The sequence below is a fragment of the Agelaius phoeniceus genome, chromosome 24 (genome assembly GCF_051311805.1).
Source record: "Agelaius phoeniceus isolate bAgePho1 chromosome 24, bAgePho1.hap1, whole genome shotgun sequence".
Taxonomy (NCBI): domain Eukaryota; kingdom Metazoa; phylum Chordata; class Aves; order Passeriformes; family Icteridae; genus Agelaius; species Agelaius phoeniceus.
In genome coordinates, this window is record NC_135288.1 from 3,536,272 (window position 1) to 3,549,757 (window position 13,486).

The following is a 13,486-nucleotide window of genomic DNA, read 5'->3' on the forward strand; positions in this document are numbered from 1 at the left end:
GGGATGGGTCACTCTAATGGGGCAGAACAGCTTCAGACATGGAAGGGGACAGGCAGCTTTCCCAACTGCTTTCCTTGAGCTTTTTAGGTCTATTTTGAGGCCATACACTCACCTGTGCCCAGGAGAGAAAAATCCAGGCAGGGGCAAGCATTTGAGAAGTAAAACTGTACTTAAAGTCGTGTTATGTGAAATGCAGAACTGTTAAATGCCTGTTACCAAACGAAGGGATTCATCAGCAAGTCAGAGATGTCCAAAATGTGTATTATGTATTTATTCAGCAGCAGGTTTTTTGGTTTGGGTTTTTTTTTTTGGTAGGTTTTTGTTTGTTTGTTTGTTTTTGTTTTTGTTTTTTTTGTTACTGGTTTTGGTTTCCTGGGGGTTTTTGGGGGGGTGTTTTTTTTTTTTTGTTTATTTTTTTGTTTTGGGGTAGGTTTTTTGGTTGGTTGGTTTTTGTGGGTTTTTTCTTTCAGTTTTTTGGGGGTTTTTTTGTTTTTTGGATTTTTTTTTTCAGTGTTTTGGGGTTTTTTATGTTTTGTTTGGGGTTTGTTTTTTTTTTTTTTTTTTGTTGTTTTTTGTTTTATTTTTATTTGAGGGGGGATTGTTTTTTGGTGGGGTTTTGTTGTTTTTTGGGGTTTTTTGATTTTGTTTTGGGTTTTTTTTTGTTTGGGTTTTTTTGTTATTTTGTTGTGTGTTTCCTCGGGCCGGTTCGGTGGTGGCGTTAACGAGCTGTACGGTTTGAGCACGGGGAACTCGCATTAAACCTTTCCCGTGACCCTTTCCCGGTCTGTGGGCTCTGTTCCTCTACTGGGCCCGGGCCACCGCCCGCCATCAGGCCCGGGAACTACAACTCCCAGCGTGCCCCGCGCGCGGCGCCCGGCGATGACGCACACCCCTACGCACCTCCCGGGCGACGGCGCCGCGGGGTGACATGGCGGCTGTGCGGGAGCGGCGGTGAAGGTGAGCCACGGGCGGGGCCGGCCCGAGGGGACCTTGGCAGCTGCTCCAGGCCGGCTCAGTCTCTCTGAGGGTCGCCTCCGGAGCAGCAGGTATAGGGACAGGGACAAGGGCAGGGACGGGTGAGTGTCGGACCCGCTGGGGCAGGGTCCTGAGGGGGCGCGAGGAGGGCGCTTCCCGCCCTTTCCTCCCGCCCCTGAGGGCTGAGGGAATGCGGCGTCCGGCCGGGGCGTCAACGCAAGGCGTTCTGTGGGCACCGGGATGGCGGGGGAGCAGGGCCCAGAGCATCCCTGAGGCACACCGGGATGGCGGGGGAGCAGGGCCCAGAGCATCCCTGAGGCACACCGGGATGGCGGGGGAGCAGGGCCCAGAGCGTCCCTGAGGCACACGGGGATGGCGGAGGAGCAGGGCCCAGAGCGTCCCTGAAGCACACGGGGATGGTGAGGGAACAGCCGGGGGCATTCTCCGGGCACCCCGGGATGGCGGGGAAGCAAAGCCGGGGACATTGTCCAGGCACACAGGACTGGCAGGGGAGCAGAACCAGGGACATTGTCCAGGCACACAGGACTGGCAGGGGAGCAGAACCAGGGACATTGTCCAGGCACACAGGACTGGCAGGGGAACAGAACCAGGGACATTGTCCAGGCACACAGGGCTGGCGGGGGAGCAGAGCTGGGGACACTCTCTGAGCACACAGGGCTGGCGGGGGAGCAGAACCAGGGACACTCTCTGAGCACACAGGGCTGGCGGGGGAGCAGAGCCCAGAGCATCCCTGAGGCACACCAGGATGGTGAGGGAATGGAGCCGGGGGCATTCTCTGGGCACACAGGGATGGCTGGGGAGCAGAGCCGGGGACATTGTCCGGGCACACCGGAGCAGAGCCCGTGACGGCGGAGCTCGGTGGCCTCTGTCCGTCATCCACGGTCACTCTGCCACAGGGGTGGAGACCGGCTGGACTCGGCGTCGCTGAAGGAGCTGCGGGACCGAGTGCGGCCGGGGCGAGGGAGAAGGCAGGGAAAACTGCTGCCGTTTGTTCTCGAGAGGGCCTCAAGCTGGCCATGCGTGACTTGTGAAAACGTAACTCATCCTGAAAGTAAGCAGAGGATGGGGAGGAGGAGTGATCACTGCGAGCCTGATTATTGGAAGGGAGAAAGAGAGAGTTTTGGGGGTTTTTTTCCTGATAAAGTGGAACAATTTCTTTATGAAAGACAGAAGATAGTCCTTCAAATGCATATTTATCTAGTTCTTGTAAAGATGCTTGGTTGGATCACAGAGTCATGGAATGGTTTGGGTTGGGAGGGACCTTAAAGATTATCCAGTTTCACCCCTGCTATGGGCAGGGACACATTCTGCCAGACAAGGTGGATCAAGTCCTGTCCAACCTGGCCTTGAGCACTTCCAGGGATGGGGCAGCCACAGCTTCTCTGTGAAACCTCTGCCAGGGCCTCACCATCCTCACAGGGAGGAATTTCTTCCCAATATCCCACCTAACCCTGCCCTGTGTACGTGGAAAGCCTTTCCCCCTTGTCCTGTCACTGCACCCCTTGGACAGGTGGTGACACTTGGTGACACTGCTCTTTGCTGGATTTTTCCTGTAGCGCAATGTCCCTGCTGTTTACTCGTTCCAACTCAATAGTTGCAGTGAAGAAGGATAAAAGACACATGGCTGAGGTAAATGCTTCTCCACTTAAACATTTTGTCACTGCAAAGAAGAAAATCAATGGTATCTTTGAACAGTTGGCTGCATACATCAACGAGAGCTCCTCGTTCCTAGAAGGTAATTTGAGTTCTTGGACTGTGAGTGTGGAACAGTGCTCTACCTACATATGATTCCCCCAAAACACACATCACCCCCTCAGTCAGTTAAACAGAACTGCTAAATCTGTGTTTATTTATACATGCATGTCTGTTTATGCATTCATGTTTGTAAGAAAAAATGAAAATTGTTGAATTTGGGTGGAGTTCAGGTTCATATTTGAAGATGAGAAGTTCATGCATGTTAAGAAACTGAGCTAGTTAGGGAGCTATGCTTGGTTTTTATGTTTGGGAGATTTTTAATTAATTACACAACCCCAGTAGGTATTTTTTGCCTGTAATCCTTTCACTATTCTTGCCTGGACACATCATTGCTACTGACATGTAACATGCACCAGTAATTGGCTTTAACAGCTTAAGGCACAGACAGATTTTATCTCTAAGGGTGCTGGCCTGTTTGCAGTGTTGGCTGTTGTGTTCAAGGCAGTCCCAAGAATGAACAGTTATGAGATACACAAAAGAGTCCATTTGATAAATCCTATTGTAAAATTGCTTCAGGGTGTCATTGCCTATGTCAAGAACACCCATGTGAGCTGTGGGACACAGATAAATGTTAAGTGATACCATGGCAGAGAGAGGTTTCACCCAGGTCTGACCCAGATGGCTTCTGGCATTCAGAGGCATGATCTATTTTGATTTTAGAAACACACAAGAATGCAGAGCTTGATCCTGTCACCACAGAAGAGCAGGTACTGGAAGTCAAAGGCTACCTGTCAAAAGTCAGTGGTATTAGTGAAGTGTTGGCAAGACGACACATGAAAGTTGCTTTTTTTGGGAGGTGAGTCACATGCTTGTGTTGCCTATGCTGCCCATTCAGGAAAGCATTTGAGTATTGTAGCCAGTAAAAAATATTTATATAAACACTAGTGCTTTAGCTTTTGCTTGTAATGTCCCTGATACAGGTGCTCTTGTAAATTGGAAACAAGTATTGTATCACATAATTCTTCAATTTGAAGAATTCTTTAAATAGGGAAATAAAAAAGTCTTTTTGCAGGTTGCCTCTGGCACCTAAATTGTTCATGGCTCTGATACAGCTTGGCTGTAGAGAACTTGCTTCTGTAACATCAAAATGAGCACACCTAGCTCTTGAAAGCCTGAAACACTGTCCTTAATCTGGCTGCAGGACAAGCAATGGGAAGAGCACTGTGATAAATGCCATGCTGTGGGACAAGGTTCTCCCTTCAGGAATTGGACACACCACTAATTGCTTCCTGCGTGTAGAAGGGACAGATGGACACGAGGCTTTCCTGCTGACTGAAGGTTCAGAGGAGAAGAAGAGTGTAAAGGTACCATTTCCTTAAACATAAGGTTAAGGATAAGAGCTCTTCAGAAAGGTCAGAAAAGGAAAGAAAAAATTCACAGTTAAGGATTTTAATCATTGAAGGAGTGGAGATGAAGAATGAGTCTTTATTAGATGTAAGAAGCAAGTTGCAGAATGGGGACTTGTTTGTTTTATGGAAGAGATGATATGTTGTATTTCTTAGAGAGAGGAGGGAACAATGACTCAGGAAGTTCTGAGCTTTGTATAACTGACAGAATCACAGATTTCCTGGTAATTCCTCAGTATCCTTTCCTGACAGGAAAAATCTCAGAAACTCTCACTAGCAGTTGTCTTTTTCCTAGGACATTCAAGAAGGTTTTATGTGGAAAACCTTCCAGAGAGAATATAATTTGAACTTGGGCTTTATCTCAAATTGTCTGTGAAGGGCCCTGAAGGGAGGATAAATGTGTTAGTGGGTCTTGGCAAACAGGAAATGTTATTTCCATCTCTTCCTAGACTGTGAACCAGCTGGCTCATGCCCTTCATCAGGATGAACATCTGAATGCTGGCAGCCTGGTCAGTGTAATGTGGCCCAATTCCAAATGTTCTCTCCTAAAGGACGACCTGGTGCTGATGGACAGGTGAGAAATAGCTTTCTTTCCTTTCCTGCTTATCACAGACTAATTATGGAAATGTTTTCAAATATATTTAACAAGCCTCCAGGGAATTGACCCTGTTCTAATCTAAGACAGTGACCAAAGTCCCTTGCTGTAATTAACAGTGTGATTTTCTTGATCATTACTTCCTTTTAGCCTGTACTCTGTCACCTCAGGATAGGGTAGCTCAGACATGGGAAATTAATGCTCTGAAAAGCTTTTACTATTTAAATTTTGTTTTTGCTGTATTCACAGCACAGTAATATCTCATTTCTCTTTAATTCTAGCCCTGGCATTGATGTAACCACAGAGCTGGACAGCTGGATTGACAAATTCTGTCTTGATGCTGATGTATTTGTTCTGGTGGCAAATTCTGAATCAACATTGATGCAAACTGTATGTGCAAGTCCACTTGTTCAATGAATTTGGCTATAGGTTAAAAATATTTGAGATATTAATTTAAAGAGGTTTTGTTTCATTTTCCTCAGGAGAAGCAGTTCTTTCACAAGGTGAATGAACGTCTGTCTCGACCCAATATATTTATTTTAAACAACCGTTGGGATGCATCTGCCTCTGAACCAGAATACATGGAGGAGGTTTGTGATGTGTTTGAAGTACTTTTCTTTGCATGGATATTATGGAGTCTGTTTTGACTCTGGTCCTTGGGGATGCAATCATTATCACCTTAGTGTGGAGACTCAAGGGAACATAGACTAGTGATCAGGACATGAATCTGGAAATTTCTGAGCAGGAAATCAAGAGTCTCACAAAAGTTAGATCACTCTAGAAAACCTCTGGAAAATTCCATAAAATAACACATTTTTTTTTTCTTCAATGCTTCTTTGGTAGCTTAGACCAGCAGAGGTCATTGGGGTGCCTGGTCTAACCTTTAGGGATGGATAGTGTGGATTTAACTGCATGTGTGGTTTCTGATGGCTTCCCCCAGGTGCGCAGGCAGCACATGGAGCGCTGCACCAGTTTCCTGGTGGATGAGCTGGGTGTGGTGGACCGAGCCCAGGCAGGGGATCGGATTTTCTTTGTGTCTGCAAAAGAAGTGCTGAATGCCAGGATTCAGAGGGCTCAAGGCATGCCAGAAGGAGGTGAGGAAAGCTAGCAGAAACTTTCCATTGACTTATAGAGATGAAAATAAAGAGTATCTTGTCTCAAAAAATGTATAAAATTGAGTATGCCAATTTATTAATAAGGCTATCATAACAGAAGGGGTGACTTAGTAGCACTTTTACATTGGCTTCAGTGTAAAGCAAAAGCATTTCTTCATGTCCAACATCTGATTGCTTTCTCAAGGTTTAAATGGTTGTTTTGTGCATTCCTTCTCTCAGGTGGAGCATTGGCAGATGGGTTTCAAGTAAGAATGCTGGAATTTCAAAGCTTCGAGAGAAGGTTTGAGGTGAGCATTATGTGTGCCGAACTTTTGGTTAGATTTTACTCCTGAAAGACTGGCACTTGTGGGGACATATTTTGGAAATGGATTGTACAGGAAGGAGAAACTGTGTTTATATGGTTCTGCCTGCTGCTAATCTTGGGCTGCCTTTTGTATACAGGAATGTATCTCACAGTCAGCAGTGAAAACAAAATTCGAGCAGCATACGGTGCGAGCGAAGCAGATTGCGGAAGATGTTCGCCTCATCATGGACTCCGTGCACGTTGCTGCCCAGGAACAGCGGTGAGAACTCTGCTGGTGCTTGCATTACTGCACTTTGTATTCTGGGAGAAATGTGAGGGAACATGAGTGTTTGAAATGCAAAGCAGAATCCAGCATGTTTGAGAGCAGGAAGGACGTGTATTGGTGGTCTTGCTTCTAGTGTGTTATGGAAATATTGGGAAATGACCTTATTTTTGTCCTGTGCCATGACTGTGTAATGTGTTGCAGATATTGACATGTTTTGTTACTGGGCAGGAAAATCTGTCTTATTTCTGGAACTCAAATATATTTATAGATAAAAAATGCATTTATTTGGCATTTTGATGCACAGGTTTTTTTTTTCACCAGAGTTTACTGCCTGGAAATGCGAGAGGAACGTCAGGATCGTCTCGGTTTCATTGACAAACAGCTGGAGCTCCTTACTCAAGACTACAAGCGGAAAATCAAACAAATCACTGAAGAGGTGGAGAGGCAGGTAAGGAGGAGTGTCTGCAGAAAACTGCAGTCTGAAAGGGCTACCAGCATGGTGGGGAAAATGCACAGTGCTGACAAAGCTTTGAAGTACTAACAACGTGGGAGTTACATATGGGAAGAGGAGAAAAGCTTTCAGAAGCTCTGTTTTCTCTCCTGTGCTATTTCTCTAGGTGTCCAATGCAATGGCAGAAGAAATCAGACGGCTCTCAGTGTTGGTAGATGAATACCAAGCAGACTTCCACCCATCTCAAGTAGTTCTTAAAGTGTACAAGACTGTAAGTGATGTTTGCTTAAGCAATTTAAGAGACCTTTTTTAGCTCTGAGTAATTATGCCAGCTCATTGTTAGACATTTCAATCTTCCAACTAGGATAGAGGTAAAGCTTTAGTTTTTTAATAATCTCAGTAATAAATTGATACACATTATATATCATACTATATAGATTGAACAGAACTTTTCCTGAACTAAATTCTATGAGATTTTTTTAAATTTGCCTTTTCATCCCCTTCACTGAAAAATGGGGGGAGGTATGATATTAATGTTCGAACACTGGGCAGACAGATTGTGTGCTCTTGTTTTGGGAGAGTCTTTTTAACTAGCAACTCTTTTAACTCTTTTAACTAGCACCTTCAGCCTGCATCTTAGCTATGTTTATTCTAATCTTAATAACCTTTCTTTTTTGTCAGGAGCTGCATAAACACATCGAGGAAGGCCTGGGCCGTAACATGTCAGATCGTTGCTCCAGTGCTATCACAACTTCCCTGCAGACAGTGCAGCAAGAAATGATAGGTCAGCTCCAGAGGCAATACTGCCCTTTCTCTTCCCTTGAATTGCATTTTGAAATAACTATAGGCAGATGTTCTGGGTTTCTCATTAATCCAATGGCTGACGTGCAGCTGACACCACCTTAGTTTCCATCTTGATGAGTAATGCTGTTGTGCAGAGGACTAGTTCTGTGTCTGAGCCTATGCAGTGATTTCCTAATGAATATGTACAGTCACACTGTAACCCTCATGACAGAGTGGAACTGGCAAAATCTGGAAGATGCTCATACCAAATCCTAATGAAATACAAATTACTTGGAACTAGGTGCCTGTCTGAATATGGTGCCTAAAGAACCGGGTTTCAGATTTTGTTTTCTAAAGTCTTGCTAATCTGTAAACTTCACCAGCTACCTGTAAGGATTTTGAAGGATCCATGGAAAGATTTCCTTCTGGGTTGGTCTGAAGAACCAAGAATTGAATAATAATTGATGCTGTATCTCTTACTTTGCAACATGCTTGGCTTATGAAATTTAACATACTAAGAAAACTGACTGTAGAGGATGAAACAATCCATAAGCACCTTGATTATAGAATACAAGACCAGTTAATTCTTGAGAACTCACCAGCTGTTTTTGCATGTTTTTGTTGTCTCTCTGTGTAGATGGTTTAAAACCCCTCCTCCCGGTCTCTGTGCGGGGCCAGATCGACATGTTAATTCCCCGGCAGTGCTTCAGGCTCAGCTATGACCTGAACTGTGACAAGCTCTGTGCTGACTTCCAGGAGGACATAGAATTCCACTTCTCTCTTGGATGGACAATGCTGGTGAACAGATTTTTGGGACCAAAGAATGGTCGTCGGGCCTTGATGGGCTATAATGACCAGGTAGAGTGCCTCACTGAGTGACTGGGGTAGATTCTCATTATTTCAATGGCTGCTGAAGTTCCTCTGGTGGGAAGAGCAGTAGTTCACCTCCTTTTATTCTCTTCTTTGATTTTGTTTTGTCCCTGCTTTCCTGATTAGGTTCAGCGCCCTTTAACACCAGCAAATCCCAGCCTGCCTCCTTTGCCTCAGGGCTCTATGACCCAGGAAGAACTCATGGTGTCCATGGTGACTGGACTGGCCTCTTTAACTTCCCGAACTTCCATGGGGATCATCGTGGTTGGTGGTGTGGTATGTGTGCATTCTAGGTAGCATTTTTATAAATTAAGTTGGAGCACTGGTGTAAAAAGCACTTGCACTGCCAAATCCTGTAGATATTTGCTATTGACAGATAGGGTTCTCTATTTCCTATTTTCTCCTTTGATCTTCCATTTGAGTACAGTGAGCTGATTTTGCAATGCTCTGTGTGGAGTGAATATCAGTAATATTGTGCAATTTGTTTATCCTTGTGCTTCTTTAGGTGTGGAAGGCTGTGGGTTGGAGGCTGATTGCTCTCTCTTTTGGCCTTTATGGGCTGCTCTACGTGTATGAGCGCCTCACCTGGACCACCAAAGCCAAGGAGAGAGCTTTCAAGAGGCAGTTTGTGGAGTATGCTGGGGAAAAACTGCAGCTCATTGTCAGCTACACGGGCTCCAACTGCAGCCACCAAGTCCAGCAGTGAGTTCCCTGTATTCAGCTAACACTTGATGGAAATTCTCTTGTTTGGGGTTTTTTAGTGCTATTCCTTCTATTCATGCTGAATTGCAGATTTTCAAAAATGTAATGACACCTGTTTTAAAATAATATTACTTTTATTTTGAATATGTAGTGTTTGGGTGTTGTTAGTCATTAGTCATAATATACTTCCCTGTCTCAAATCAAAATGCTCTGACATATTCTTGTGCAGAAGTGTAAGGATGAGTGTCTGAGTCACAATGCCATCATCCCTATACATCAAAGGGATTTATTCCTTGAATGTGCTGCTTGATCTTACTTTCCCTTATACTCAACTCTTCTTGTTTCATAGAGAGCTTGCTGGAACGTTTGCTCATTTGTGTCAGCAAGTGGATGTCACACGGGACAATCTTGAGCAAGAAATTTCTGCCATGAATAAAAAAATAGAAGTTTTGGATTCACTGCAGAGCAAAGCAAAACTGCTCAGGTGAGATTTGATTATTCCATATAATTGTTTTTCATGTGATTTCCCCAGGATGTTCGTATGAGCTGTGCCTTAGAGTTCATTCTGTCTTAGTCATAGCACTTGATGTGCAGCTGTCAGCCCTTTTCCCTACCAGCTCATGTTCCCTTTCACTAGGTACTTTCCTATGGACTGTTGACAGTCATTTAAAACTTCTGTCTCACAAGGCACCTTTTTCTTCCTGTTTTTTATTTTTTTGGAATTACAGTTCCTTCCCATTTATGAAAACGTACAGTCTTCCACTCCTACAAGCTCCTTCAGGCCCTTATAAAATTATGCAAAAAGTCTTGCCTTCACCTTTGCACTCAGTTGTCTGCTGCTTTCTTTACCCTGCAGAGGATGTTGGGAAGACTTTTTCAAACATTCCTTACCTACACAGTAAGGCCAATGTGAAGTTGTGTCCAAAATCTCTGTCTAAACCTCAAAGCTTAGTGACTGACAGCAGGCAAGCATCCTTGACCTGCACAGGAATGGCAGCAGCCTTTTGGAATGAGCCTCTGGCACTCCATGCCTTGCTGTGTACTCATTTTTGTTGCACTTTTTTCTGACTGGCTTGAGAAATTCCTTCACTGTTTCATTCCCCTAACAAAACTTTCTGTCCTTGCAGGAACAAAGCAGGTTGGCTTGACAGCGAGCTCAACATGTTCACACATCAGTACCTGCAGCAAAGCAGATAGTGTGAGAAAAAGAGAAAAACAACAGTTTCCCTTCAGTGCTCTTTAATTACTGCAGAGAACATGGTGGGTGATGGAATTCCCTAAAGGGAATGAGCAAGAGCAAGTTGCTGTGTTTCCAGTTGCTGTGTGAACAGTAGGGTTCTGCTTCCCTGTTCTGTGTCCCACCTCCAAACACTACCTGTTAATAACTCTTCTTTTTCCTTGTGAGACCAGGCTATTTCAGGAGGAGTGTGTGCTTTATACATTTACAGGGGGCTTTTACTGTACTTTATTTTGCTTTAAACAAATTTAAAGCAATCAAGCAAATGTTTATCAGGTTAAAAGTTATTCTGACCCATCTTTATGGAGTAATTTGTTTTACTTCATAAAGACAGAAGTTTTGAAGCCCCAGGTTGATGTATGTGTGACAAGCAGCTGTTTGACTAAACACAGATCCCACGCACACAGACATGGTGGTGGTTTCACAAAGCATTTGTAGCCCACACAGGCTTGTCTGAGGTTAACATTCCGTTGTTCTAGAACATAACAGAAAATCACAGTGTCACTGCACTGAAAGGTTTACTGCTCTCAGGATGCTTAAACCTGTGAACAAAACCCAGTTCTCCTCTGGAGCAGGAGGGATTAAGATTTTGCTTTGGTGAGCTTAGTGAATTTGGAGTTAGTTTCTTCCTTTTAAGAGCTCTTTAATAACACAGTCTGGCCCATTTCCCATCGTGGACAAATAGTTTGCAAAGACAGAACTAGTTCCTGTGAAGGAGATAGTGCTGATGATTTGCAGCTTGTTGATGAAGAAAACTAGGAAAGAGAAGCCAGCTGACACAATGTAAAGCACTGCATGATGAGCTCAGTTGATGAATGTGGGTTTTTTTTTGGAAAAGCACAGCTGTCTTTCTGGAAGCAGGCCTGTGGAATTCCATTACCACTATTTGGCCACAAGAACAGCATGTGGATGACACGCTGTAAGAGATGTTGCTTTATGTAGAGTTCCCACAGGATGTACAGTCTGGGCAGCAATAGGATTTGGTATTTTTCTCTTCTGTTAAAAGTATCAGAACATGCTGGCAAGTACAGCTCTTCTGGGGTGGGGGGAGTTGTGGCTCTTGTAGTTCATGCCAGGGCAAGAATGGCTTAAAGCAATTTAGTTTTTTAAATACATTCTTTATTTGCAAATACATGAAATTAATTGTTGAGTTTTGCTCTGATGCATTTGGAATATAATAATTGGGAATTGTAAGGACTTGAGTCTCTTCCAGTCAGAATTGGCAGAGAAGAAATGCTGGCTGATTGTAGGAGCTTGAGTAGGATTAAGTTCCTCTACTGCAAGCTTCTTTCTCCCTTTGTAGGTCAGTATTTTGCCATGTGTTGATTACAATCTTTCTGTTGCCTACAAAATACCTGAGGAATCCAGAATTCAGATCCTGTAGTTCTGAGGTTAGTGACAACCTAAATCTCTTCAGCATCACACACATAGAATATGGGCTGTTCTGGAGCAGGTCCCAGCTGAATTCTGAACTGTTGAGCAGTAGTGTTTTTCATATTGACAAAGAGACTTTTCCCTTGAGAATGGCTTTAGGATTTCTCATTCATGCTCAGGTGTGAATATATGTGCCTGTGATAAGTCCCATGTTTTTCATATCATGGAACTTCCAGAAGGAAGCTGCCTGGTACTTGAGGGAGTAAAAATAGTGAAATGTCAGTAAGTACTTCTTAGGTAAGGCTGTTCTGAGATTTGTAGAAAGACTTGAGGTATCTTGATTGTGTAGGAGCTGGCGGTGAGACATCCCTAGAATGCAGAAAGGAAACAAACCTTTCCCTTCCAGTAGAAAGCTTTGACTCCAACTCAAACTGAAAAGCTCTTTCTATCAGAAGGTTTTTTTTGACCTTGACTGGGTTCCCTGGGCATCCACCAGGATGGGAATATAGATTTGATCAAATCTGAGAAGGAGCAAGAAAAATTGGAGTCCCTGCTTTTGGAAGTGGGTACTCTGAGCCTGTGGTGAAGTATATTGGAGTAAGTGGGATCATCTAGTCTTCCTCTGCTGCAGGTCTTGTTGAATAAATTTGAATCTTCAGTCTCTCAATCTGTCACATACACAGCTGCAATAAGCTATGTTCTGTTCTGCTGAGTCCCAAATACACAAGGATATTGTCATTTCCAGGTCAAGGCAGAGGATGAGGTTCTACTGCTTAGCAGCTCATGATTCTTGCTTTTGATGAGGTAATGTTATCTCTTCAGCAGCCTTCAGAGGAAATCTGATAAATGAGCTGACCTTTAAGGGAGTGTCTTATCTGTGAAGGGAGAAGAGACTGATGGGTTCCTAGAACCCAGTGTTTGGCTGCTGTGTGTGTGATGCTGCTCAGGCCTGGGTGCTGCTGGCATTCTCACTGCAGAGCTGAAGCCTGACCTACAGAATGGGGGAAAGAATCACTTGAACTTTTTCAGAAGCAAAACTGCTAACATGTGTGAGTAACCCTTGTCCTGGAAGCCCTAGTGATTGAGAATCAAACTTTTAACAGACAGGCCTATAAGCTGGATTCTTCTGAAACAAATTACAGCTGTACTTCTTTAATTGAGAGTGGTGGAGGAATGAACACTATCATGAGTTTGTTCTCTTCTGATTTTCATAAGGAATGCTAAACTATTGCTTAAAACAGGTAATTCCAGAAACAGTCTTCCCCAAACTCCCATTTAAAGAAGGTCAGCTAAATGCACTTTTATCTTATTGCTGCTACTTACTTTTCCTGTTGTATTATGTTGATGGAGCTCTTCGAAATACTCTTACCAGTGAGTTTTCTCTGCTGTATTTAAGGTGATAAATTTGCATGAGTTAGTCCTGTAACAGTGCTGTAAACAATGGAAACCAAAATAAAAATGAATTGGAAAAACATTTCTCCTGATGTGTCCTGCATGTTGTGATACAGTCTCCCAGTGTAAGCATATCAGCTTCCATCAGTATGTACAGCTTTGCTGCTTTGTGTTACTGAATTGCATGTTTGACACTTGTGACCTTTTTCTGTGTTCTTACTTTGAAAATTAACAAGGAAACCAGTGATATTGAATTGCCTGATAGGAAGTTTTAGTTGCAGTAAAATTGCGAGTATTGAAT

At 43.8% G+C, this 13,486-nt stretch overlaps 1 protein-coding gene across 2 annotated transcripts; it reads left to right on the forward strand.

The window, feature by feature from the left end:
- The first annotated feature begins 881 nt into the window (after positions 1-881).
- On the forward strand, positions 882-13,267 carry MFN2 (mitofusin 2). Of its 2 annotated transcripts, none has more exons than XM_054647665.2 (19): positions 882-957; positions 1,893-2,047; positions 2,553-2,731; positions 3,412-3,547; positions 3,893-4,055; positions 4,547-4,671; positions 4,974-5,082; positions 5,175-5,282; positions 5,633-5,786; positions 6,027-6,094; positions 6,249-6,370; positions 6,698-6,824; positions 6,994-7,098; positions 7,509-7,611; positions 8,248-8,468; positions 8,607-8,756; positions 8,986-9,182; positions 9,532-9,666; positions 10,310-13,267. In XM_054647665.2, exons 3-19 carry the CDS (start codon positions 2,557-2,559, stop codon positions 10,377-10,379), a joined length of 2,268 nt encoding a protein of 755 aa, XP_054503640.1. In that variant the 5' UTR covers positions 882-957; positions 1,893-2,047; positions 2,553-2,556; the 3' UTR covers positions 10,380-13,267. The 2 variants fall into 2 exon arrangements, with proteins under 2 accessions (XP_054503640.1, XP_054503639.1); XM_054647664.2 differs by having other exon boundaries at positions 904-1,046.
- Positions 13,268-13,486: the final 219 nt, after the last annotated feature.

Coding starts and splice junctions, on each gene's coding strand:
- MFN2 (XM_054647665.2), top strand. CDS start 2,557: ATGTCCCTGCTGTTTACTCGTTCCAACTCAATAGTTGCAGTGAAGAAG. Junction 2,732..3,411: donor GAGCTCCTCGTTCCTAGAAG/GTAATTTGAGTT, acceptor TTTTGATTTTAG/AAACACACAAGAATGCAGAG. Junction 8,469..8,606: donor TGATGGGCTATAATGACCAG/GTAGAGTGCCTC, acceptor TTTCCTGATTAG/GTTCAGCGCCCTTTAACACC.